Source organism: Amblyraja radiata, chromosome 25, assembly GCF_010909765.2.
Source record: "Amblyraja radiata isolate CabotCenter1 chromosome 25, sAmbRad1.1.pri, whole genome shotgun sequence".
NCBI classification, from domain to species: Eukaryota; Metazoa; Chordata; class Chondrichthyes; order Rajiformes; family Rajidae; genus Amblyraja; species Amblyraja radiata.
This window is the reverse complement of record NC_045980.1, coordinates 17,692,308-17,719,871: the sequence shown is the minus strand read 5'-3', so window position 1 is coordinate 17,719,871 and position 27,564 is coordinate 17,692,308. Positions and strand designations below refer to the sequence as shown.

The 27,564-nt window shown below is 44.5% G+C and overlaps 1 protein-coding gene and 1 long non-coding RNA gene across 2 annotated transcripts in view; one reads left to right on the top strand and one right to left on the bottom strand.

The window, feature by feature from the left end:
• Nucleotides 1–2,493: 2,493 nt before the first annotated feature.
• LOC116987358 (cytosolic arginine sensor for mTORC1 subunit 2-like) overlaps nucleotides 2,494–27,564 on the bottom strand; it is a 38,317-nt gene continuing 13,246 nt past the window's right edge. Inside the window, exons 3-9 of the mRNA XM_033043338.1 lie at nucleotides 16,394–16,587; nucleotides 15,398–15,530; nucleotides 12,092–12,215; nucleotides 10,887–10,994; nucleotides 10,366–10,448; nucleotides 5,940–6,034; nucleotides 2,494–3,480 (exon numbers count right to left, since the gene is read on the bottom strand). Of these exons, the coding sequence (XP_032899229.1) occupies nucleotides 3,415–3,480; nucleotides 5,940–6,034; nucleotides 10,366–10,448; nucleotides 10,887–10,994; nucleotides 12,092–12,215; nucleotides 15,398–15,530; nucleotides 16,394–16,587 (803 nt within the window). The 3' untranslated portion in view covers nucleotides 2,494–3,414. The remainder of the gene's footprint in view (nucleotides 3,481–5,939; nucleotides 6,035–10,365; nucleotides 10,449–10,886; nucleotides 10,995–12,091; nucleotides 12,216–15,397; nucleotides 15,531–16,393; nucleotides 16,588–27,564) is intronic.
• On the top strand, nucleotides 10,223–19,302 carry LOC116987359. The gene is made up of 3 exons (XR_004415702.1): nucleotides 10,223–10,237; nucleotides 12,253–12,255; nucleotides 19,234–19,302. It is a non-coding gene; the product is annotated as an uncharacterized LOC116987359 (long non-coding RNA).

Genomic DNA, 27,564 nt, shown 5'->3' with positions numbered 1-27,564 from the left:
CGGGTGCTGTCTGTGTGGAGTTTATACGTTCTCGCTGTGACTGCATTGGGTTTCTCCCACATTTCAAAAACATGTGCGTTTGTAGGTTAATTGGCTTCTGTAAATTGTCGTTAGTGTGCAGAATAGAAATAGGTGTAGGAGTGATCGCTGGTCGGCACGGAATCGGTGAGCCAAATAGCCTATTTCAACACTATCTCTAAACTAAATTATTCAGCCTTATTTCAGCTCTTTTGGAAATAAATGCGTTAATACAACTTTCATTTATTTGTGTATGAAAGAACTGCAGATGCTGGTTTAAACCAAAGATAGACACAAAATGCTGGAGTAACTATAACTAATTAAAAACTCAAGGCAATTTTTATGTTACATTCCCACTTCCCTCCACCCGAGGGGGCTACTGTGCAAGAACACCGCTCCAGCTCCCAGGAAACTCTTGCATCCTTTCCAATGACAGAAACATAGAACATAGGTGCAGGAGTAGGCCATTCGGCCCTTCGAGCCTGCACCGCCATTCGATATGATCATGGCTGATCATCCAACTCAGTATCCCGTACCTGCCTTCTCTCCATACCCCCTGATCCCTTTAGCCACAAGGGCCACATCTAACTCCCTCTTAAATATAGCCAATGAACTGGCCTCGACTACCTTCTGTGGCAGAGAATTCCAGAGATTCATAACTATGTTTTTCTCATCTCGGTCCTAAAGGATTTCCCCTTTATCCTTAAACTGTGACCTCTTGTCCTGGACTTCCCCAACATCGGGAACAATCTTCCTGCATTTAGCCTATCCAACCCCTTATTTAGTCCAACCACCATTTAGATAATAATCTACTTTCCTGTTTTTGCCACCAAAGTGGATAACCTCACATTTATCCACATTATACTGCATCTGCCATGCATTTGCCCACTCACCCAGCCTATCCAAGTCACCTTGCAGCCTCCTAGCATCCTCCTCACAGCTAACACTGCCCCCCAGCTTTGTGTCATCCGCAAACTTGAAGGAATGTTTTCCTCCATTACTATTCACTTGAAAATACCCAGTGCAAAAGATAAATGAATATCAAACCAAAATTATGTCCTCAATACAAATGTGGTTGCTGCAATCTTTCACACCAATTTAAAAAGCATTACAGTCAAAAAAGGTTTCCAAACTGGGATTCCTGATTAGATTAATCACTGATGGCCCCTCTTCCTGAAGAGCTTGAAGAATCAGACGTGTTATTTTGGGTGCTGAGATATTAATAGGTAATAAAGCTTTTAAAACTTCAGATTGTTTTTATTTTTGAATTTACAATGAAATCAAAGACCCACACCACCCTGCCCACGCTTACATCTAGCTGCTACCATCAGGAAGAAGGTGCAGGAGCCCGAAAACCATGACTTCCAGATTCAAGAACAGCTTATTTCCAGCAACCATCAGGCTCTTGAGCAAGGCACAACCCTAACATCAGCAGCCGTACACTGTGTCTTTGGTTGCATTAGGGAATTCAGGTTTCACCCTAGTATAGATATCTTGTAAGTGATAGGTGGATGCAGGCGAGAAAGTCTGGCAAGTGATAGGTGGATACAGGTGGGGGAGGGGGGGAGAGGGGGAGGGAATAATGGGTGGAGTCAGTGACAAAGGTTAGAAGTGAAAAAGAGACAGAAGGGAGTCAGTTAAGGAAAGAAGGAGTGAAATGTAAAGCTAGAGGGAGGAATATAGGTAGGTGGGGAAATAGGATAAAGGGAACTCGGGGATCTGGGGATGGGAGATGAGGATACAGAGGTGTGAGGGATTTATATTAAAGCTTTAACTGCTCAATCCAGTGTAAGATCATGAAGTGGGAATATTAAGAGATGCTGCCTGACCCACCCAGTCTCTCTAACAATTCCTGTTTTATTTAACATTGGAAGAACTCATCGCACACAGGAATGTCCCGGGCAATACATGGTGACACTTTGCAGATTGTGCAGACAATTAGGGGCAGCACAGTGGCACAGCGGTAGAGTTTCTGCCTTACAGTGCCAGAGACCTGGGGTTGATCCTGACTATGGGTGCTGTCTGTACAGAGTTTGTACAATCGCCCTGTGACCACGTGGGTTTTCTCCACGTGCTCCGGTTTCCTCCCGCACTCCAAAGACGTACAGGTTTGTAGGTTTATTGGGCTTCTGCAAATTGTACATTGTCCCCAATGTGTAGGTTAGTGTTAGTGTACGGGGATCGCTGGTCGGCACAGACTCATTGGGCAAATCTCGGACTATCTTTAATCGGACTTTACTGGACTTTGTCTTGCACTAAACGCTATTCCCTTTCCATGTATTTGTACACTGGGATGGCTCAATTGTAATCACGTATTGTCTTTCCGCTGACTGGTTAGCATGCAACAAAAGCTTTTCGCTGTACCTTGGTACACGTGACAGTAAATTAAACTCAAACTGAAAAGAAGGGCCTGTTTCCACGCTCAGTCTCAAGATTGGTTATCTTTTCCAAAACAAAATACACCCATAATCCTTCTTTAGTAAATTAATTATTATTTTAATGACACTTAATCCCAAATATCAGTTTACATTTAGTAGCCAGAAGTCTGTCCAGCATTTTAGATAACAGCCACATGGCCATGCACTCCACCCGCGCCTGAACCTATAAAAACCTAACAACGTTGCATCAGACTTCAGCGCTGAACGCAGCTGAAGCGTCAGTCCACACTCCACATAAAATCGTGTATCCAAAAATAAAGGGACCATTTTTAAATGAAATTTTTCTGACCTCCACACTCCTGCTTCCAGAGAAACCAGAAGTCGTGGCGAAAGAGTTACGTACAACACACATCCTGGAGCAATACAACTGCGTGAAAACAATAACTCTTCACAAGCATTTACAATTAAGTAAAACCTCCATGGAAAGTTTGCTACATCGTCCGTTAAAGCCATACTAGGGGGCTTTAAAGAAAGATATTAATGCTATAACATAGAAGATCGGGTTAACCTACAAACCTCATTACTCCCGTCTCCAGCTTTCCGCAGAAACCACTGGGTCAGGGGCGTGTGACAACTATTTTAAGCCTGTACCTTACATCCACTGCACAGTTTTTTACCTATTGCCATTGATTCAGATTGCCCAGTGGTGATATGTGGGTCAATTCCATCAGCTTTCTAAAGTAAGACTGTGTGCACGTTCAAGCTGGAAGTGCAAAACAATAATTACAATGTCAGGACCGCACGCAGGAATTCAATCATTGAAGTAGTAAACAGATTTACCTGAAGACAAATTAGCTAATCATATTCTAAATAAACCGCTGAACTGCTAAAGACTGCAGGAAATTATTGGCATATTAATCTGTTTAGACTTCTCGGAGAGAACAATTCCTGGTCTTCGGATCTCAGGCATCTACTCGATGGATAAAGCCACAGGAAGCACCGAACCGATGGCCACCTGCTATCTGTCGCCATTCTGTCGCTTCTGCAACATTGTGATAACATTATCAATATCTTCTTCAGGCACCTGAGGGAGAAAAAAAAATTAATACCAGTGACTACTCTGGCCAGCAAGCAGAATTCACATTTTAACCAGCTTTACAAAGAATAAGCAATAATGACAGCAGTGTAAGTAGCAATGTTACAAAATTTTGAGATTTTAAAAATCAAGTCTGTAATTTATCCCATCAGATAAAGCATAAAAATAAGTTTAATTTGACACCTAATTCACTTTCATATCTCAAGTATTTAAAAAGTTATGGCCATTTTCATACTGGGAAATGAGCATCTTGTTCCCTATTGATTTTCTATGGACATAACAAAAAAGCTGTGATCGTGAACAGTCAAAAGCCCATAACTTTCTTAAAAATTAAGAGAACTGAATGAAATTTTCAGTTATCATAGATTGAAGCATTCTGAAACAAATATAAAATAATCTTACTTGGATGACCTGAAATTAAAGCATATAATTAGTTAGTTACCTAATTGTAGCTAATTTCAGACTTCAATTACTAGATCTAAACATCTATCCATTTCTTAATAAATGATTAACATTTTTAAACAGCCTAAATGTCCAAATAATATTCACAAATAATTCACAATAAAACATGATTTTTAAATCTCATTTACATTAATTTATAGGCCAAATGGAAGGAATTTAGTGTTTAATTGCTGTAAATAAATGCCCATTTAAATCAGCTTTCCAGTGGGTCCCTGTGGAACGCGCTGGTTTAGAACGTTCACATTGCGGTAGATTTGTGCCCCAAATGCCGAGAAAAATACTGCGCGATATAATGGGCCCAAATTGAGCTACTCGCAATATTAAACTTAGTATAAAGGGATCTTTAGAAGCCCTTTTTAATGTAAAAATATACAACCTAACTTCTGCTATTTGCTTTATGAGACCCTGCGGTTGCTGGCGGTCGCGGGTTTAGAGATTGATTTTTAAACTACTATAACTATTATTCAAGGCCTTTAAACCTAATAATAGCTTTTGCGACGGGGTCTTCCAGCGATTTTTCGTTAATAATTAACTAGGCTGAACATTTTCGATTGGAACAGCTTAGAGAAAATCGCGTTTTAAACCCGCCCCCTCTAAACGGCGCCAAAATCGCGCACACCCTCAGCAGCAGATCTTCAACGACGCTTCAGGTAGGCTTTGCAACATACCTACAAGCCAAAGGGTTCAGTAAATGCACTTTGGAATCAGTTATATTTTCAGATACTCAGCCTGGTCCACCATGGCACAGCCCTCCCCACCATCAAAAGCACACACACACACACACACGAGGTGCTGCTTCAAGAAAGGCGAACCTGGCGTGGAATATTTTGTAACTTTGTAAGCGCTCTTTATTAGACGACTACGGAGTATGGAATCGAAGAATTTCACAGTGACTTGTCACATGTGACAATAAAGTATTCATTCATTCAGATGCTAGTTTATTACGAAGTTAGACACAAGGTGCTGGAGTAACTCAGCAGGTCAGGCAGCATCTCTGGAGAAAAAAGATGGGTGACATTTCAGATCGGTGCCCTTCTTTAGACTCAGAAGTGCTGCATTTGATGAAATCATCTTGCATCTTTCCCTTGTTATCGTCATCTTGAACCAACGCCCACTTTAAGCAGGATCAGGTGCACAGTTCCACAGTTTCAACTTTTTTTTATTTTTTAGTATGTTTTAAAGTATGTATTTAATGTTTTTTTGTGTGTCTTGTGTGGGGGGTGGTGTGGGGGGGTAAGGGGGAAACCGCTTCGGTCGCCTCCTCCATGGAGAGGCGACTTTTTCCAGGTCGCCTCCCCCGTGGCCTAACATCAAGGATCGGCGTGGCCTTTCCCGGAGACGCGCCCGGGGCTTCAGCGGCGGGCGCAGCGTGGACTCTCGATGTGGAGCGGGTGAGCCCTCGCTGGGGCTCGCTGGAGGGGAGCGCTCCGTTTCGCTGGCCCGGGGCAGCCGGCAGCCTGAAGCCGCGGTCTGCAGAGCTCCAGCTGGTGCGGCGTCTACAGCCCAGGATCCCTCGTGGGGGACCCAGGGGAAGAAGAAGCCATCACTGCCGGCCCGTGGCCAACTTCTACCGCGGGTCCGGCATGGACTTACCATCACCCCTGGAGGGGAGCTTCGACCGCCGGCCCTGCAGTCTACGGTGCTTCTGGCTGCGGCGGAGACTTTAAATCTCGACCGCCGGCCTGCGGCAACTTAAAGCCGTGGTCTCCGGTGAGGAAGAGCCAATCCTGGACTGACTCTGGACTCTGGTCCTGTACACGGGGGGGAAATGGAGGAGGACTGGCCAAATTTTTGTGCCTTCCACCACAGTGATGAATGTTTGTGTTACAGTTTTATTGTGTGTTCTTTATTATTGTACTGCTGCTGACAACCCAAATTTCCACCGACCCTGGTTGTGTGGCAATAAATTATATATATCTATCTGTCTATCTATCTATCTATCTATCAGTTCAACATGAAAACATGTAGAAAAACATCACACGTACCAGGGCATGGTCAAAATTGAAGGTGCTGATGTAGTAAGCGGAAATGTCAGCGCTCGCTAAAGCCTCAGAGATCTGTGCAACAATCCCGCATTCATCTAAAGAGAGAGAGAGAGAGATAACAAGCTATTAAGATCGACATCCAAGGGCTAGATCAAATAATTACCATGGCCGTATCACATCTCACTGAGCAAAACACAACGTGCTGGAGGAACTCAGCGGGTCAGGCAGCATCTGTGGAGGGAATGATATTTCAGGTCATTCACCCATTCCATCCACGGATGCTGCCAGAATTACAGAGTTTAGTTTAGAAAAACAGCATGGAAATAAGCCCTTCAGTCCACACCGACCATCCATAACCCGCTTTCGCATCCACTCCTTACCCACCAGGGGCAACTTACAGATGCTAATTAACCTACAAACCTGCACGTCTTTGGGATGTAGGAGGAAACCGGAGCAGCCGGAGGAAACCCACGCGGTCACAGGGAGAACGTGCAAACTCCACACACTGACAGCACCCAAGGTGTAGATCAAACCCGGGTCCCTTGTTAAGGTCGAGATTTATTGGGCCCTGTAATTTGGCCCCAATGTGTATGGAGCAGATTTTAAAAAAAAAACACACACACACACACACACACACACACACACAGTGAAATTGCAATCTGCAAGCCAACTAATAAGGGCAAATTTGTTAAATGGAAGAGGGAACAAGGGACGGCACAGTGGCGCAGCAGTAGAGATGCTGCCTCACGGGGCCAAAGACCTAGATAGGTTACTCCCCTCTCAATATGAAAGCCTCAATCTTGCCTCAAGGGCGGCAAGTGGCGCAGTGGATAGATCTGCTGCCTCACAGCTCCAGAGACCCAGGTTCAATCCTGACTACGGATGCTGTCTGTATGTTCTCCCTGTGACCACGTGGGTTTCCTCCAGGTGCTCCTCTTTCCTCCCACATCCCAAAGACGTGCAGGTTATTTGGCTCTGTAAATTGTCCCTAATGTGTAGGATAGAACGAGTGTCGCAGGTCAGCGTGGATTTGGTGAGTCGGCGGGCCTGTTTCCATGCTGTAGCTCTAAAAGCTAAACTAAACCAAGGACTTGAGGGTTTTGCCCAAACTGCTTGCAACGAGCGGAATAATGCAGCTCAGTGGTCGGCAGAGGAAGAAATTAAAGTGGCAGCTGCTCCATGCCTGACCAGACGGACCACATGAAACACAGCGGAGCCTCCATTTCCTCTGCCCAAACCACACACATCCCATGTCGCCCCACACCCTGTGGCCGGCCCTGACCCTCATGCTATTTTCCCAACACTTCCATCCTCTGTCCCTTTCTGAACTCATCTCGAGCACGACAATGAATTAAAGGAAGACATTCAGACCGATGAAGGGACTGTACCTTCCTGGTACAGGTCCGTGGAATTGGGAAAAATTCACCAACCTGATCAACAGTGAACGGATGAGCAGAGGGTGATGTAGTCTGGGCAGAGTCAAGGGGCAGTGGGGGAGGTGGGAAGGAGTCAGTCAGGAGACTGGGGGCAAGGGTAGGTGAGTCAGTGATTAGTGCTAGGGAGAGGGTTGGTTGAGGTCCCAATGTTCAGCGGTTGGTTAGATATGGGCAGGGTCCTCGGTGTTCAAAGTGCAGGCACAAACAAGGACCTTCAGATGCTGGTTTACACAAAAGGACACAAAGTGCTGGAATAACTCAGCAGGTCAGGCAGCATCTCTGGAGAACACAAATAGGTGACGTTTCAGGTCAACTGAGTCGGAACACAAAGTTCCTCCAGCACCAGTTGCTCCAGTTTTGCTCAAGATTCTAGCACCTGCAGTTCTGAAGAAGGGTTACGACCCAAAATATCACCTATCCATGTTCTGCAGAGATGCTGCCTGACCCGCTGAGTTACTCCAGCACTTTGGGCCTTTTTTTTTGTAAACTAACATCTGCAGTTCCTTACGCCTAGTAATTCACTGGTAGTTTGGCTATAACATTATTGCACTGGGGACTGCGTATAGAATTGTTTGCGTAAGTGCGAGTTTACATAAGCCGCCTATTGCTTAAGTTGGGGAGTGTCTGCATTACATGGTGATACTCTGCAGGGACAAATATGGTCAACATGCTGGTAGACGCAGCAAACAGGGAGACAAATAGCACTTTAGTTTCTCATTTGCAATAAATGTGGAAAAATCAATCTGTTCACAGTGCAGAGCTGATGAAACTTCAATTGACAATAATGCAACCCAATTAATCAATCATTTTCCTTTTCATTTAATTTTAGTTTTGCTTAAAGAGGAAAAAAAGGTTGGATACCTTACAATGACTGAACTTGCACTTAAAAAAAAACGAGAAGAAACCCGCCACATATTTCTACCATGAAGGGATACTGATTGGGGATGATCAGCCATGATCACATTGAATGGCGGTGCAGGCTCGAAGGGCCAAATGGCCTACTCCTGCACCTATTGTCTATTGATAATGCAGAAATATATGGATGTGAACAGTGAAATTAGCAGGGCAAAAAAGGGTGGGTGTCTAGGTAGAAATACATTTGCTAAGATAGACACAAAATGCTGGGGTAAATCAGTGGGACAGGCAGGATCTCTGGAGAGAAGAAATTAATTGCTAAACCAGCCATGCTGGATTCTGCCACAAGAGGGCAGTGGTTTTGGAGACACAAGAGACTGCAGATGCTAGAATCTTGAGCAAGAGTCAAGACTGTTTAATGGTCATATGTACCAAAAGCTCAATAATGAAATTAAAACACGATAATGCTGGAGAAACTTTGCAGGTCAGGCAGTAGCGCTGGGGAGGAATAGACAGACAATACTTCAGGTCGGAACCCTTCAGCCTTGACCCGAAATATCGTCTGTCCATTCCCTCCACAGATGCTGCCTGACCCACCGAGTTCCTCCAGCACTTTGTGTTTAAAGTTAGTTATGCTCCATGAGCCTTGACTTCTCCCCCATTGCCAGTGAAGTTGGCCGATTCTTTTAGATTCAAGAGTTTTCCGATCGTATTTCCTAACGAACCAAACTGCCAAATTTACATTGGCTTTCAAATCCTGCAGATTGCCCCAGGTAGAAATATAATGATGAGATTTTATTACCACCATCCTAAATCCTGGCTCTCTCCAACCCAACACTGACAAGAGACGTCTACTTCAAGTTGGCAGCTCAACACACAACAGTACCTCTGTAATGGCAGAGGGGACAATGAATGCTGGCCTGATTGGATTCTGTCTTTAGACTTCAGCGATAATGTGGAAACAGGCCCTTTGGCACATTGAGTCCATGCCTATCAACGATCCACCTGTACACCAGCACTATCCTACACACTAGGGACAATTTACAACTTACAGAAGCCATTTAACTGGCAAACCTGTACGTCTTTGGAGTGCGGGAGGAAACCGGAGCATCCGGGAAAAACCAACATGGTCACAGAGAGAATGGACAAATGTACAGATAGCACCCGTAGTCAGGATTAAATACAGGTCTCTGGTGCTGTAAGACAGCAACTCTACCGCTGCGACACTGTGCAACTGGTCATTGGGGCCGAAGCATCCGTGACCAGATCAAACTGGGTCTCTGGTGCTGGAGCTAATCACAGCAATTAGTAATCACTTGTCCCCTTTAGAGTCAAAGTCCTACAATATGGAAACAGGCCCTTCTGCCCAACTCATTCATGCCAGCAAAGACATCCTATCTCCACCTGTCCCAATTGCCACATTTCCCTCTGCATCTACATCTCAAAATGTTTCTACACGTTGCTATATTACCTGCCTCAACTACCTCTGGCATCCCCTTCCATATACCCACCTCCCTCAGAGTGAAAATTTGCCCCTTGGTTTCCTATTAAATCTTTTCACCCTCGCCTTAAATGCATGTTCTCTAATTCTCAATTTTCCTACTCTGGGAAAAAAAGACTGCATTCACCCTATCTAGTCTCCGCGTGATTTTATACCCCTCTATAAGACAACCCATCAGCCTCCTGCACGTCAAATATAAAGTCGTAGCCTTCCCAACCTTCCCCTGTTGCTCAGGCCCTCAAGTCCTAGCAATATCGTTGTGAATCTTCTCTGCCCTCTTGCCAGCTTAATGGCGTCATTCCTACAACAGGGTAACCTGAATTAAAGATCAGATTCCGGTGGCTTGGAATCTGCTTTACAGATGTACTGCTTGATCCCGACCTTGGGTGCTGTCTGGGTGGAGTTTGCACGTTCTCCCTGTGACTGTGTGGGTTTCCTCCCACGTTCCGAAGACGTGCAGGTTTGTTGGTTATTTGTCTCTCAGCAAATAGCCCCTAGTGTGTAGGGTGTGGATGTGAAAGTGGGATAACATAGAACCAGTGCGAACTGAACTCAGTGGGCCGAAAGGTCTGTTCTGTTTCCACACTGTATCATTCAATCAATCGATTTAAATAACAGAGGATTTTACAATTACCAAATCCCAGAGGCTGACCACCGATTCGGACCATCCTCCATAACTCACTCGAAGCGCTTGTGAGAAGCAGGTTACTGGGAAACCTGGTGCAGAGGGGACAGCAGGTCAGGTGAGCATCGAACAAGAAAATCTCCACCCCCCCTCACCATCATCCCGCCAACCTTCAAACCCCAGAAAACACATCCAGCCACCCATAATTCACCCCGACTTGACCACAACCTCCCCAACATCCAGAGACAACGTAAATTTTCACCTTTACGATGGTGCAAACGCTCAACAACGGCAGCGAGCCGCCGCTCAATTCCGGTCACGTGATCAAATTTTATTAAATGCGTTTTCGACTTGCGATATTGTCGATGGGTTTACTGGAACGTAACCCCATCGTAGGTCGAGGAGCAGCTGTACTCACTTTCACACATGTATGAAATCACACGACCCAAAAGCCTTGATCAAATAACCTAATAGCACATTCCCAAATCTCAATTTCTATGATGATCTCTTCACAGATTGTGTAAACTCACCGCTTCTGTGTCTGGGTGTCAACCACTATGGAGATGTAGCCATCAATTAAAGAGAAAGAAAAGAAGCGAATGTGGTCCAGGTCCTGATCAGCTGATCGAGCTTTCAAACTGCAAAGAAAGGATCAACAAACAATTAGGCTACCCATTCAAATTCAGCAAGCCCAAATTGTTTGGGCAAAAAAATATCACCAGCAATTTGTCTCGATCAGCCACATCGAAGCAATCAATAGCCAAGAAAGCACACCAATGCATCTACTTCCTTAGATGTTCAGCATGTCCTCAACAACCCTCACCAACTTCTACAGATGCACCATAGAAAGCATTCATTCAGGGATGCATCACAACATGGTTTGGGAACAGCCACATCCAAGACCGCTAGAAATGACAGAGTCCTGGACACAGCCTAGACTATCACACAAACCAATCTCCCTTCCACTGAATCCATCTACACTTCACGCTGCCTCTGCAAGGCCACCAGCATTAATCAAAGACCAGCTCACCCCGGTTACTCCATCTTCTCCCCTCTCCCATCAGGCAAGGGGTACAGAAGTGTGAAAATGCACACTTCCAGATTCAGGGACAGCTTCTTCCCAGCTGTCATCAGGCAACTGAACCATCCTATTACCAACTAAAGGGCAGTCCCAACTTCCCGTCTACCTCATTAGAGACCTTCAAACTATCTTTATACAGAATTTACCTAGCACTAAATGTTATTCCCTTTATACTGTATCTGTACACTGTGGACGGCTTGATTGCAATCATGTATGGTCTTTTGCCAACTGGATGGCAAGCTACAAAAAACCTTTTCACTGCACCTTGGTGCACGGGACAATAATAAACTAAACTGAATTTCTTTACAGTTTGTAATAGGGAATTCAATCAGCATCGTGAGATTATTATTCATGTGTCCAAGTGTTTCCTCGTTGTTATCAAATGCTTGAACGGAGTGTTCATAAACTAATCTGATCTCCCAGCCAACCACATTGCGGCACTTGCACTTTCTTTTTTGAGCTGCACTTTCGCTGCAGTTGCAATAGCATATCCCAGACAATTCAAACTATACACATACATTTACATGTACATCAAGGAAATGCAAAAGGGAAAGCACACAACGTTTTTCCACTGCATCTTGGGACACGTGACAATAATAAATCATTCTGAGCATCACAGGGAACATCAATTACTGCGCATCAAGAGAGCTGTACCTTGTAGAATAGAACATGACATCCATGAGAATCGTGGCAATTGTAGGAAGAGTGTCTGGATCCAAGCTCATCACACAGAACTGGTTCTTGGGACTGAGCACAGGGTGAACCGTGGGACTGGTCACTGTTACAGGGAACAATGCAATGAAGGATGTGGTTAGGAAGTCACTTTCAAGAACAAGAATAAACTACAATCCTCTTACGTTCCTGCATCTCCCAACATTACTGAAATAACTACAACCTTCACGTAGTCTACCGTTTCGACTAATGCAATCAACTCGATGTGCACAAACAATTAGATCAAATAGAACAAGTTGACCTACAATGTTAGGCTGTGCACGCCGTATGCAAGAAGAAGACTGAAATAACAGTTTGTGTTCCCCCTTCCAATTAGTAAGGTTGTCAAAGGTTACAGTGACAAGGCAGGAGAATGGGTGTGAGAAGGCGAAAATAGATCAGCCATGATCGAATGGCAGAGCAGACCCGATGGGCCAAATGGCCCAAACCTGCTCCTCGATCTTATGGTCTTATCTCTTGTTTAGGAGCATCAGGAGTTAAATATTGCGGATTTGGTCCCTTGATTTTAAATTGATTTTAAAAATAAAATTATTTTTTCTTCTCCAACAAACTTCAGCTTCCAGCAAATTTCAATGAGCTTTTAATTCAAAATGCTTTGCAGATGTCCCTTTGGGAATAGACTTTGTTTAGAATAGAGCCCAATTGTACGAAACAAAAACCCTTTGTGCTGGCTTTCCCTCGAATACAAACAGCCCTACAAATTAATGGAGGCTGTCGTTGATTGCCGAGCCTGGTGTGGACATACAACTTCCTTCGTGAATCCGTTCTGGTTAAAATATCAAGACCTCAGACTTTAGAAATTTAACGCAGAAACAGGCCCTCTGGCCCACCAACTCCGCACCAATCAATTATTATCTAGTACAAAAACCTACACACTGAGGGATGATTTTACAACTTACCGAAGCCAATTAACCTCGGGCATGTACAGCAACATTCAACACTTGTTATTATTTAATTAATTCCAGAAAAAAATCACTCAAACAACGAGCCCCAGGATTACTAATGTAAATGATAAAATCTTTACATTTATTGAATGAAAGCTGAAAAGGCTTTTGTAGCAGCCGGTGACATCCATTACAAAACACTGCAACAGCAGGAAGCTTCATCATTGTACTCGTGCTTCGTTACACAAATGTATTTTCCAGACAATATCGCATTTATTGCATTGCTTATTAAATGATAATTTTTTGTATTACTGATTATATATTTGTTGTGTTGTTATGTTAATGTGCCTGTAAGGCTGCGTCAAGAATGTCTGAAGGGTCCCGACCCAAAACGTCACCCATCCTTTTTCTCCAGAGATGCTGCCTGACTCACTGAGTTACTCCAGCACTTTGTGTCTTATCGTTGCAATAATGTCATTATTCCCATTCCCAATGTTTACTCCAATTAAACACACTTGACTATGGACAATAGGAATTAAAGGAGAAATGGGATTAACTATGATAAAAAGAAAACCATTAATTAATACCATAAAGGGCCTGTCCCACGAGCATGCGACCTGCATGCGGCAAGCGCGACCTAAAGGGCCGGTCCCACCAGCATGTGCCTGCATGCAGCAAGCGCGACCAAACCAGAAGCGGGAGCCGAGTGGAGGTCGAGTGAATGACATGAAGTTCGAGCGAAGTCCGTGGGAAGGCGCTGTCGAGGCGGCTGCGGGCCGGCAGGCCGTTGCCGCGTGGAATTTTTAAACACGGTCAGTTTTTCTGAGCCCCGCGCAATGTCGGGACCAGCTCTGCACAACTCCATACGGCTCCAGCGATCGAAGTGGGGCCGGCCCCGCGAGGCCGTACGGCTCAAGCGACCACGTCAGGTCGCACTTGCCGCATGGAGTCGCTCAGGTCGCGCTTGCCGCATGGAGTCGCATGCTCGTGGGACAGGCCCTTACTACTTCTAATCACTGATTTATGTACGCCAGATTAACCAGTTAAAAAGTGCCTGAGGTACACCAAAAGTAAGGTTCTATAAAAGTTATTGCCTATGTAAGCATGCAGGTACAGCAGGCAGTGAAGAAAGTGAATGGCATGTTGGCCTTTAGGAATCGGAATCGAATATAGGAGTAAAGAGGTCCTGCTGCAGTTGTACAGAGCCCTAGTGAGACCACACCTGGAGTATTGTGTGCAGTTTTGGTCCCCTAATTTGAAAAAAAACATTCTTGCTATTGAGGGAGTGCAGCGTAGGTTTACAAGGTTAATTCCCGGGATGGCGGGATTGTCATATGCTGAGAGAATGGAGCAGCTGGGTTGTACACTCTGGAGTTTAGAAGGATGGGAGGGAATTTCATTGAAACATATAAAATTGTTAAGGGTTTGGACGCGCTAGAGGCAGGAAACATGTTCCCGATGTTGGGGGAGTCCAGAAACAGGGGCCACAGTTTAAGAATAAGGAGCAAGCCATTTAGAACGGAAACGAGGAAACACTTTTTCTCACAGAGTGGTGAGTCTGTGGAATTCTCTGCCTCGGAGGACGGCGGAGGCAGGTTCTCTGGATACTTTCAAGAGAGAGCTAGATAGGGCTCTTAAAAATAGCGGAGTCAGGGGATATGGGGAGAAGGCAGGAACGGGATACTGATTGGGGATGATCAGCCATGATCACATTGAATGGCGGTGCTGGCTCTAAGGGCCGAATGGCCTACTCCTACATCTATTTTCTATGTTTCTATGCTAAATGAATGATCTGTGACTGTCTTCACGAGCCACAAGATATTCTTTATTCCTTTTAACATCAACTGCTCCACTTAGATCTGGTGTCATCCTTGCAAACTATTGTTTTGTGCTTTCCAAGTCTTTTTTATAAATATAGAGATGAGAACTGTGTGTAGTATTCATAGTGGAGTCTAATTAAAGTTGAACAGAAGTTTAAATGTGGTTTCTGAACCACTTCCCTATCTCTCAGTTATATCCCTATAGAACTGAATACTCGTGGTTGATATGCTTTCTGAAAAAAACAATTACTTTGAGTCATTCAGGAACCTGTCTGTCTTGATCTGTTCCCACTTGGCCACATTCTCAAACAGTACGGAGTCCCCTCAATTGGCCTGTCAAACTGTATTCTCACATATACCCATCCCAATATTCATTTTACTTAAAAAACAAACCCCTTCTGCAAACGCTGTAATGCTCTCCTGAACTCTGTCACATTCCTCCTGTTTCAAAAGTCGACAAAGTTTAGTTAATTATATGTCAATTAATTAATTAATTGACATATAATCTGCAGGTGTTATCTTACCATTCTTGGGTTTTATAAAGCCGTTTGTGACAGAGCTACAGTCCACAGGGATCGATTCACCATTTTCCTCCTTGTAAATATTAAATTCTTCAGACAGGGTGCAAATGACTGCTGGTAAATCACTCTCCCTAACCTGGGCACAGAAATAAGAGAGTATTAAATAGATAAGGACAGTGCAATTACAATTACATGGTCTTTTGTTGAATATTTTGTCAGGCACAACCACATTGTAGATCTTAGTACATAGGTAGCAATCTACTGCATGGAGATTGCCAAGTGATTCATAACAAGTTGTCCATTTAATCACTTGTGTGGTTAAGGATAATGACTGGTACTTCTGAAATACCTGGAACTTCAAGGTCAATGCACATTGTAAAAGAGTGGATCAAAATCTTCACCATGTGAATGTGCTCACCAAAACTATGATGGACCCAAATGTGCCTGGTGCCAAGACACAATGTCAAAAGTGGCAGCATATTGGTGCAGCAGTAGAATGGCTGCCTGACAGTGCCAGAGACCCGGGCTCGATCCTGACTATGGATAGAATGTATGTGCAAAGAATGTTTCCATTAGTGGGAGAGTTTAGGACCAGAGGGCACAGCCTCAGAATAAAAGGACATACCATTAGAATGGAGTGGGGAAGAATTTCTTTAGCCTGAGGGTGGCAAATATGTGGAATTCATTGCCACAGACAGCAGTGGAGGTCAAGTCAGTGGGTATTTTTAAAGTGGAGATTGATAGGATCTTGATTAGTAAGGGCATCAAAGATGACAGGGAGAAGGCAGGAGAATGGGGTAGAGGTGGAAAGATAGAGCAACCATAATTGAATGGCGGAACAGACTCGATGGATCGTCTGACCTAATTCTGCTTCTACGTCTTACGGTCTTGCCTTTATCACTAAAAGGAAGTTTGCCAAATGTAAATGCAATGATTAGGGCTGCATCCTACAGCATACCGTGCAAGAATAGCTGAGAAAGGGAGAGAAGGGCAGCTCACCATTATGAAGTCAGTCTGGTAGGTGGACAACATAAACACAGAAACGTTATGCTGGGCGAGGGGGGCGATGACGGACTTTGCTATCTTCGTCACTCCGATGGTCTGAGAGCTGGTTGACGAATGACCGTTGGAGACCACATTCAGTGCCAACCAGATTGCTTCACCCACTTGCAGGTAGTCTGTTTGAGGCAACTCTGAAAACAAGAGCAGAGGGAAAGAAATAACATACAAATGGAGACACAAAGTGCTGGAGTAACATAGGTCAGGCAGCATCTCTGGAGAACATGGACAGGCAGCATCTCTGGAGAACATGGACAGGCAGCATTTCTGGAGAACATGGACAGGCAGCATCTCTGGAGAACATGGACAGGCAGCATTTCGGGTCAGGAGCTGAAGAAGGGTCCTGACCCATAACATCACCGGTTGCTATCTGTATGTTTTGTACATTCTCCCTTTGCCCGCGTGCGTTTTCTCCGGGTGCTCCAGTTTCCCCCCACATCCCAAAGACGTGCACGTTTGTAGGTTATTTGGCTTCAGGAAAAATTGTAAATTGTCTCTAGTGTGTAGGATAGTGTTAGCGTACGGGATGATCGCTGGTCGGCATGGACACAGTGGGCCGAATGTACCTCTAAAGGCTAAAGTCACATATCCATGTGTAGAAATGAACTGCAGTTGCTGGTTTAAACCGAAGATAGACACAAAATGGTGAAGCAACTCAGCGGGACAGGCAGCATCTCTCGAGAGAAGGAATGAGTGACGTTTCTGGTTGAGACCCTTCTTCAGACTAGTCAGGGGAAAGGGAAACGAGAGATATACAGTCATGTAGAGAGATGTAGAACAATTGAATGAAAGAAATGTAAAAGTAACGATGATAAAGGGAACAGGCATCTGCAGTTCCTTGTGTCTCCAGTTCACATACAAATGGTTAAGCTCCAAAACATGAACGCAAGGAACAGCAGATGCTGGAATCTTGAGCAAAATACAAAGTGCAGGAAGAACTCTAAGAGTCAGGCAGCACCTGAAAGGTCCCGACCCACAAAAGTCACCTGTCCGTTTCCTCCATAGATGCTGCCTGACCCACCGAGTTCTTCCAGAACTTTGTGTTGAGCTATTTGCAATGACCCGGAGTGTTTTTCAAAGATTCATAGGCCACGGAAACTGGCCATTCGGTCCAACTTGTCTGGACCAACCAAGATGCCCCATCTTAGCTGGTCTCACCTGCCTGCATTTGACCCAGTTCCTTCTCAACCTTTCCTATCCATGTACCTGTCAAAACGTCTTTCACATGTTGTTATGGTACCTGTCTCAACGCAACTGTTCTCAAGAGAGAGTAATAGCTCTTAGGACGAACAGAATCAAGGGATATGGGACAAAAGCAGGAATGGGGTACTGATTTAGGATGATCAGCCATGATCATATTGAATGGTGGTGCTGGCTCAAAGAGCCAAATGGCCTATTCCTGCACCAATTTCTATGTTTCTATCTGTGTTTCTCTGGCAGCTTATTCCACATACACAGCACCCACTTTCAGTTTCTTAATTTTATATTTAGTCTCTTCTGTGCTCAAATTTAAAAATACAATTGTTTATATCTGCTTGAAAATGCAGCAGGACAAAAATCTAAGCCTCATACGCCTTGCTGTTCTTTAAACACAAGAAATTAGTTACATCTGACATTGTGAAGTGCTAAAGATAAACACCAAGTGCTGGAGTGACTCAGCGGATCAGGCACCATCTCCGGAGAAAAATAATGGGTGATGTTTCGGGTTGGGGCTGAAAGTGGGGGGTGCGGGGGGGAGAATTGAAGGGCAGAAGGCAAATCAGAGGTTGAGCAGTGAGAGAGGGTGTTGCAGAACTTCGGGAGAAAGGAAGAAAACTTCTTAAAAGTAGGCATATCTTGAGGCAACACTCTCTCTCACTGCTCCCCCTCCGTGATTTCCCTCCAGGTCTTCATCTCCCACCCCCAACTTTCAGTCTGAAGAAGGGCCCCGATCCGAAACATCACCTATCCTTTTCCTCCAGAGATGCTGCCTGATCCGCTGAGTTACTCCAGCACTTTGTGTCGACCTTTCATATAAACCATCATCTGAAGTTCTTTGTTTCTACGTTCTGTAAAATTATTCGGACCTCATTGGCCATATCCAATAGGAACCACAACTCCAATTCATTTGCACAACGAGAATCACTTTACTTCCAACAGAAGTCAAAGACGCATATAAACTGTGGAGAGAGACCAACACACTTAATTGCTACAGTTCTGGAGTCCAAAAATATAAGGAAATCCAAAATCTCCTACAGGTATTAACCTCCCATAACACTAAAAATGTTTAAGAATTTTGCACATATTTTGTTTTGTATATTTTTAAAATATGAATAATGTTTATTATTGAAATAAAAAAATTAACTCCCCTTTGCTTCAAAATTACAAACATATTCAGATACAGGACCACAGGCATTTGACAATACTTAACAGTGCAAGTAATATTTAGTTGTTCATCTTAGATGCAAGGTTGACGTTGCACATTCATACTAAGTTCGAAAGCTGCCTAGTGAAAACATCAAGTGATATCCAAATAATACTGCAGTAGAAATACTTATTTTTATAATTGAAAAAAATTACCTACATTTATCAGATCTGCGACAACTCGGTGGCGCAGCAGGTAGTGTTGCTGCCTCACAGCACCAGAGACCCGGGTTCAATCCTGACCTCGGGTGCTGTCTGTGAGGATAGCTTCTCTCTGTGACCGTGTGGGATTCCCCCAAGTACTCGGTTGCCTCCCACGTATCAAAGACATGCAGGTTTGCAGGTTAATCAACATCTGTAAATTGCCCGTGTGAAAGTGGATGAGAAAGTAGGATAACATAGAACTGTTGTGAACGGGGGATCGATGATAATCAGCATGGGCACGATGGGCCAGTTTCCACACTGCATCTCTAAACTAAACTGGGAAAAATACATTCTTAAAACTAAATTAAAATTAAGATTGTCACAATGTTTTGAATGTTCTAAGATGACATCTGCCCAAAACTATTGATCTTTCGCCAATTAATTTAATGGCCTTTGGAGAGGAAAACCACTGCAAAAAATAATCCAGTAAAGACACGTAATTTTCTGAAAAACACTTTTCAAATCCAACAGTTAAATTAAGTATTAAAGGGTACTGCAAGACACTGTCACCCAATCACTATATCTAGAAGTTTGGGGAATGGGTATAGGTGGTTAGACTGAGGGAGAAGAGACGCGATCAAAAGTGACTCGGACACTAGAAATAAAGTTTCATGTAAACGGATAGAGCAGCATTGGAGTAACTTCAAAAACACACTATAAGTGTCCTCAGGAACCAATATTAAAAAAGAACCAGATAACAAAAGGTTTAAGGTAAGAGGAGAAAGAATTAATAGGAACCTGAGGAGCAACTTTTTCCCCACACAGAGTTTTATGGAATGAGCTGCCAGAGGAGATAGTTGAGGTAGGAACAATAACACCCTTTAAAGACATTTAGACAGGTACATTGAGGGGAAAGGGTTAGCATATAATGGAGTATCTTGGTTGGCATGGACAGGTTGGGCCAAAGGGCCTGTTTTTGTGCTGTATGACTCCAAAAGGAAAATTCCCATTGCACTGTTGAACAAATAATCTGTATCACAATCTCATGCGATGCCTCTAATGAAGTCTGGGGGCGGGAGGGGGAATGTGATGGAGAGAAATTACACTGCAATTTGCTTTAAAATAGCTAATTCAACAACACAGTGATGGCATCGAACTTAAATTTAGACTTTCTTCCTCAGCAGGAATTATTTCTTCCACAAGACACAAGATTTCTGCCTCACTTGTAACGCTGCAGGGTTTCAGGCCAGCTGCACTGTGCACAGAATAACAGGCTCCCAAGCAGGTCTCTGAGCCCTCCTCCCTCTGTAAACATAGCCTCCCCACTGCCTTAGATGACGGAGCTCTGACATGCATTTCCTCTATTACCTGCAAACCTGCTCTCACCCCACCTTCTCTCCCCCAGCAGAGCAGAGAGTGTTCCCTGGTCCTCCGCTTTTGTACCTGCTCTCACCCGCACCTCCTCCGAACTGGTTCATTACATTCGGTGCTCAAGCTGTGGCCTCCTCTACCTCAGCAATACAAAGTTTGGACAAGGTGGCCATTTTGCAGACTACTCGAGCGGCATCCACAGTGGTCATCCTGTACTCCCAGATACACAGGACTTCAACTCCTCTTCCCACACCGACTCTGGTGGGAATCGGGCCCGTGTGCTGGGCTGGGCTGCCTCCTCAACTCACTGCAATTTCATGCAGTCTTGGGCAGAGCTGTCCCTAAACCAAGCCGTGATGCACTCTGACAGAATGCTTTCTATGTTGCATTGTTGGTTTAGGTTTATTATTGTCACGTGTACAGAGGTACAGTGAAAAGCATTGTTTAGCATGCTGTCAGATAACACTATACATAAATGCAAACAGCCAAACACACCCAGTACAATAGGCAGAGCAAAGGGCAAGATACAGAGTGCAGGATATAGTTCTCAGCATTACAACGCAAGTACCAGTTACAAAGAAGTTGGTAAGATTCATTGGAGATACGGTGGCAGCAGGGTGGCTCAGAGGTAGATTTACTGCCTTTGCAGTGCCACAGACTCTGGTTCGATCCCGACTAAGACTGCTGTCTGTGTGGAGTTTGTACGTTCCCCCAGTGACATGGTGGGTTTTCTCAGAGATCTTCGGTTTACTCCCACACTCCAAAGACGTACAGGTTTGTTGGTTAATTGAAGGTAGACAAAATGCTGGAGTAACTCAGCGGGACAGGCAGCATCTCTGGAGAGAAGGAATGGGTGATGTTTCGAATGGGTGACTCTTCTTCAGACGTCTCGACCCGAAACCTCACCCATTCCTTCCCTCCAAAGGTGCCACCTGTCCCGCTGAGTTACTCCAGCATTTTGTTTTGTATACCTTCGATTTAAAACCAGCATCTACAGTTCTTTCCTACACATTTTGTAGGATAATTGTCTTGGTGAATGTAAAAATTGTCTCTAGTGTGTGTAAGATAGTATTAATATGTGGGGATCGCTGGTCATCGCGGATCCGGTGGACCGAAGGGCCCGTTTCGGCGCTGTATCTCTACACTAAATATATGCCAAACTTCCTTAATCTTGTGAGGAAGTGCAGACGTTGGCTTAATTTTTTAACAGTAGCGTCAATGAGGTTGGCCACAATAAATTGTTGTTGATAATTAGCCAAGGAACTTGGAAGCTCTAAACCATTTCCACTTTGGCACCATTGATGATGGGGCATGTACTCCACCACGCTTCCTGAAGAGAATAACTAGTTCCTTTATTCTACTTTACTGTCACGTGTACCAAGGCACAGTGAAAAGCTTTTATTGTGTGCCAACCATTAAACAGAAAGGCTGTAGGTGATTACAACAGAGCCATCCACAGTGTACAGATACGTAATAAAGGGAATAATGTTTAGTGGAAGATAAAGTCCTGTAAAATCTGATGAAAGATGGTCCGAAGGTCTCTGATGAGACTCCCACAGATGGGAGGCCAGAATGGCCTCTCTAGTTGTTGATCAGATGGTTCCGTTGCCTGATAATAGCTGGGTGAGGTAGTTGCCATGACACCATCCTCTCCCCGGCAACTGAACCATCTGATCAACAACTGAGATTAATAATGAGGCAACAACCAAGAGTCGCTGTGGTGTGCAGATTGCCGTTATACTGATCAGTCCATGGCAGGGAACCAAGCAAGACCAGCCATTGAGGACACATAAAATTATCAGCTCATCACATTGAACTGCAATCTCCCGTCAACAGATCTTGCTCTCATCTTCCTCTCACCAATCCAGCAAATCCTTGCTCTGCAAAATTTCTTTTAGTAAAACCTTAAGGTTCCAACATCCATAATGATGCTAAAAGCCACCAACCAAACGGCACATACCATAGCTCACATGTTTAGTTTAGCTTAGAGATACTGCATGGAAACAGGCCCTTCAGCCCACCAAGCCCAGGCTGACCACCGATCACCCATTCACACTAGTTCTATGTTATCCCACTTTCTCCACACCTCCAGATCCAGAGGCAGTTTCTTCCCAGTTGTTATCACAGCAACTGATTTTTTCTATCAACAACTACAGAACGATCCTGAGCTACTATCTACCTCATTGAAGACCCTCGGACTATCTTTCATCAGACTTTATTAGACATTATTTTGCAATAAACGTTATTCCCTTTATGATGTATCTGTACATTGCAGACAGCTCGATTGTAACTATGTATAACCTTTCCGCTGACTGGTTAGCAAGCAACAACAAGACTTTCATTGTACCTCAGTACATGTGGCAATAAACTAAACTTCTCATTCACTCCCTACACACAAGGGGCAATTTACAGAGGCCAATTAACTAAGAAACCCGCACGTCTTTGGGATGTGGGAGGAAACCGGAGAAAACCCACGCAGTCACAGGGAGAGCACGCAAACACTGCACAGACAGCACCCGTAGACATAAAACAAACCTGGGTCCCTGGTGCTGTGAGGCAGTGGTTCTACCACTGAGCCACGGTGCCGCCCAAGTGCTTTCAGCTCCCATGTGCACCCCACAAAAGTCCCTCATTCATGTTCGACTCTTATCCCTCATCAGCTAAATTCTATTACGGTCCAGGTGTGTGGATGAGGAGGAGCAGGACTGGCATTTCCCCCTAAGGGATTGTGTGGCAATATACAAATCTTGCTTGTCAAGTCTCTGAACTATCTGCCTTTGGTATGCAAGTTTTCAGATGAACTATGTAACTTTGTAAACAAAGTCTAACATGCATCTCAGTGGAATTCAGTAAACCACACACCTACAATCGAGTTATATCACATGTTATAAAATACGTTGGTTGTGTGTGGAAAGATGTGCAGAGTTATCCACTTCACTGTTGGGACGGCACAGTGGTGCAGCAGTAGAGCTGCTGCCTTAAAGCAGCAGATACCCGGGTTCGATACTGACTAGGCATGCTGTCTGTACGGAGTTTGCACGTTCTCTCTGTGACTGTGTGGGTTTCCGCCGGGTGCTCTGCTTTCCTCCCACACTCCAAAGAAGTATAGGTTTGTAACATTGTAAATTGTGCCTCGTGTGTGAGATAGTGTTAGTGTACATGGTAATGTAGATTCAGAGGGCCAAGGGGCTTGTTTCCACGCTGTATCTCTGAATATTATTATCCCTTCACATATCATTGCCACTCTTTATCCTGTGCTTGCCAATTGTCCCTGCCTGTCGACACCCCATTAGTGACAGATTGTCCATCATCACCCACAAGTGTTTTGATCGAAAGAAAAGTTGAGTTTCTCAACTTTTCAAAGAACTGCAAATTGGGCTTCAATCCAGCAACATGAATCCCATTCGGAGCCAGACATCAAGTGCTGCTGGAAAACCATCCAGAAAAGATACTCTTTGGTCTGCCCGAAACTTGTTGGTCTCCCAGCAGAGCAAGATGTTTCGTTAGGGAATGTTGCCAGCTGGCCCGCTCCAGGCAGCAGGAGTACATGCTGAGGTACGCACTGGTGCTCAGTGCAGCCAACACCAACGGTCTGTGGGGGAGGTCCACAGTCTAGGGTCCTTCCGCTGCTGGACATTGAGGAGCAGAGTCCGATGGGAACATCCCTCAAACAATGGAAGGGATATCACCCCAGGGGGCCACAGGAGTGGCAAGGATTGGTTGAAGGATAGTCACGAACACTACTGAATATGACACAAATGAATATATAGACACTGAAAATAAGTGGACTTTTTGAACAGTTCCCATTTTGTCTAGGAAGAAACTGCAGATGCTGGTCACACCAAACATAGACATAAAATGCTGGGAGTAATGCAGCGGGTCAGGCAACTTCCCTGGAGAAAAGGAAATACAGTAGGTGGCGTTTCAGGTCGAGACCCTTCTTCAGATTGAAAGTTAGGGGAGAGGGAAACTAGTTGTATGAAAAGGTACACAAGAATTAATGAAAGAAAGGTATGGAAAGAACAAATCAACTGGTGACAGGTGGAATCACAGAGCGTTTTTTTAAAATTCTTAATAAAAGTTTATTCTTGGGAAAAAAAAGAATCTGAATATTAACAATTCGAAAACATAGAAAATAGGTGCAGGAGTAGACCATTCGACCCTTCGAGCCAGCACCACCATTCAATATGATCATGGCTGATCATCCAGAATCAGTACTCCATTCCTGCTTTCTCCCCATATATCTCTGGATTCCATTAGCCCCAAGAGCTATACAATTCCATTGCCGCGTGATTTAATCTTTTGGGGTATAAAACTACTGTAGTTACAGAGGATCCAGAGCAACACAAAGGCATACTCTTTGAAATAATTCTGTCATCACCTTTGCATTGTGGGGAACACAGCAAACAAATGATTGATTTAGAAACAAGGAATTGCAGATGCTGGTTTATAGAAAAAGATACAAAGTGTTGGAGTAACTAAGCAGGTCAGGCTGCATCTCTACAGAACATGGATAGGTGATGTTTCGGGTTGAGACCCTTCTTCAGACTGATCCGATTGATTGTGCAGGAAAAATTGATTGATTGATTGCAAGGTACAGCATGGAAAAAGGCCCTTCAGCCCACCGAGTCCACACTGAGCATCTAGTTCACACTAGTTCTATGTTACCTCACTTGCTCATCCACTCCCTACTCACTAGGGGCAACTTAGAGACCAATTTACCTACAAACCCGCACGTCTTTGGGATGTGGGAGGAAGTCAGGGCACCTGGAGGAAACCGAGGGAGAACATGCAAACTCAACACAGACAGCACCCCAGGTCAGGAGTGAACCTGGGTCTCCAGCACTGAGGAAACAGCAGCTCGACCAGCAGCGCCACTGTGCCCCCCTCTCTATGTGCCCAGAAAGGTTCCACAACAATAAAATATGTGGAAACAAGGAACTGCAGATACTGCTTTACACAAAGGACACGACATGTTAAAGTAACTCAGAGGGTCAGGCAGCATTTCTGGAGAACATGAATAGGTGACATTCAGGTCGGGACCCTTCTTCATGCTAAAATATTTGATTGGACTCAATCGTATTTAAAAAGGTGAGGGATAAATACTGGCCATCTTGCGCCTCTTCAACTGCCTCAGATGTCAGGCATGGTCTCAGTTTAAAATCTCAACTGAAATATAGAAACTTTATCCTCATTGTTGTTGGCACAATCTGGTCACCCAGCCAGAGGTGGACACGAGACAACCGTGCGTCAGGTCTGATAAAGCCATCTGGCGCGGGTCAGGGCGTGCCCACCTGGGTCAGTGCTTAACCCAGGTTTGGGCCACCTGCCCAGTGACACCTCACGTGTCCTCTGGTCACGGTCAATATTTGGCTTTTTATCCACAAACAGATCGAAAGCAAGAGGAAGCAGAGAGTGTAAACACAGAGCCAATAAAACCCACAGTAACACAAACAGCTGGGGAGTGACCCAGATCCAAAGCAAGTTCGAGATCACGGGTCGAGAGGGTTTAATTGTCTATGTACCCACAATGGAAGCAGGAGGGTGGTTGGACTCCTAGAAAATTGATACATTTATAGCAATTCTTGGGTTAGGTAGGAAAGAAATTTAAGAACTAAAGTTCAGGAATTCTGACTGACTGCAATCAAGACAGGATTTATTCTGACCCAATCTAAAAAAGGGTCCAGACCCGAAACGCCCATTCCCCCCCACCCCACAGATGCTGCCTGACCTGCTGAGCTCCTCCAGTACTTTAATTGATTGAAAGCTGCAGCATGGAAACAGGCCCTTCGGCCCACCAAGTCCATGCTGACTATTGCTCACCCATTCGCACCAGTTCTTTGTAATCAGAGTCCCGACCCGATAAGTCACCCATCCATTTTCTCCAGAGATGCTGCCTGACGTACTGAGTTACTCCAGCATTTTGCGTCTATCTATGTTATGTTATCCCACTTTCACATCCACTCCCTTCACACTCGGGACAATTTACAGAGGACAATTAACCTACCAGCACGTCTTTGGGATGTGGGAGGAAACCGGAGCACCTAGAGGAAGCCCACGTGGTCGCAGGGAGAACGTGCAAACCCCACACAGACAGCTGCCTGGTCAGAATCAAACCTGGGTCTCTGGCGCTACGAGGCAGATGCTCGACCAGCTGCACCGCTGTGCCATCTGTGTTTTGATGGATTTATGCTTTGTTTACCCAAGTACATCGCCCTGTCACTCTAGTACTGAACAGTACCAAGGTTACTTACTCAGAGGTGGGACTGGACACTGCATTGGCATCCGATGCAAAACACTGCAACATTCATCAACGTAACACCCAACTCATTTCTTCAAATACAAGTGGGCAAGAAGGGATGGTGGTCAAGTGGAGAACACTGTGAGAGGGCAGATATTTCTAGAATGGGAGGAACTTCCAGAAGTGCAGGGCAAAACAATGGAAGGAGTTAGAAATAAGGATGAGAATTTTCACAGCAAAGCCACATCAGTGATTAATGTCAAATTGACTGTTTACTGGCTGTTATGCCAACAAACTCCATGGTTAATAATTGATCAGCATGATTGAGGTTAAGAAGCAATTGCCAAAACTTTTATATACAACTGAAGCTAACTATAAAAGTTTAGAGTTTGCATCTTTACTGCACACTGGCCAATTAGGGCATACAAAATCTGGAACCACTGTTGTGTTGACAGTCTGAGAAAAGCTGACATTCAAACCTACAACATCAAGAACACTGCGTTTAAATTGCTTTCCATGATGCTGAACTGCAGGATTTTTATGCCATAGATGGCATTGTGTTTCAGAATTCGGTTACAGTGAACATCAAAAAAAGTAAACGGCACAAAATGCTGGAGCAACTCAATGGGTCAGGCAGCATTTCTGGAGAACATGGATAGGTGACGTTTAGGGTTGGGACCCTTCTTCAGATTAAATGGCCACAGTCATGTGTCATTCCCAATCACCTCTTCATATTAACATATGAAGCCAACTTGTCCATGCCAATCAACTTTCCCCAACCAAGTTCTCACCTGTCTGTGCCTGCCCTACAACCCTCCAAATCTTTCCCAATTATGCTATCAGTCTAAGCATCTTTTTAATATCATAATTGAATCCACCTCTACCATTTCCTCTGGCAGCTATTACCCACCACCCTCCGAGCAAAAAATGTTGCCACACAGGTCGCTCCTCA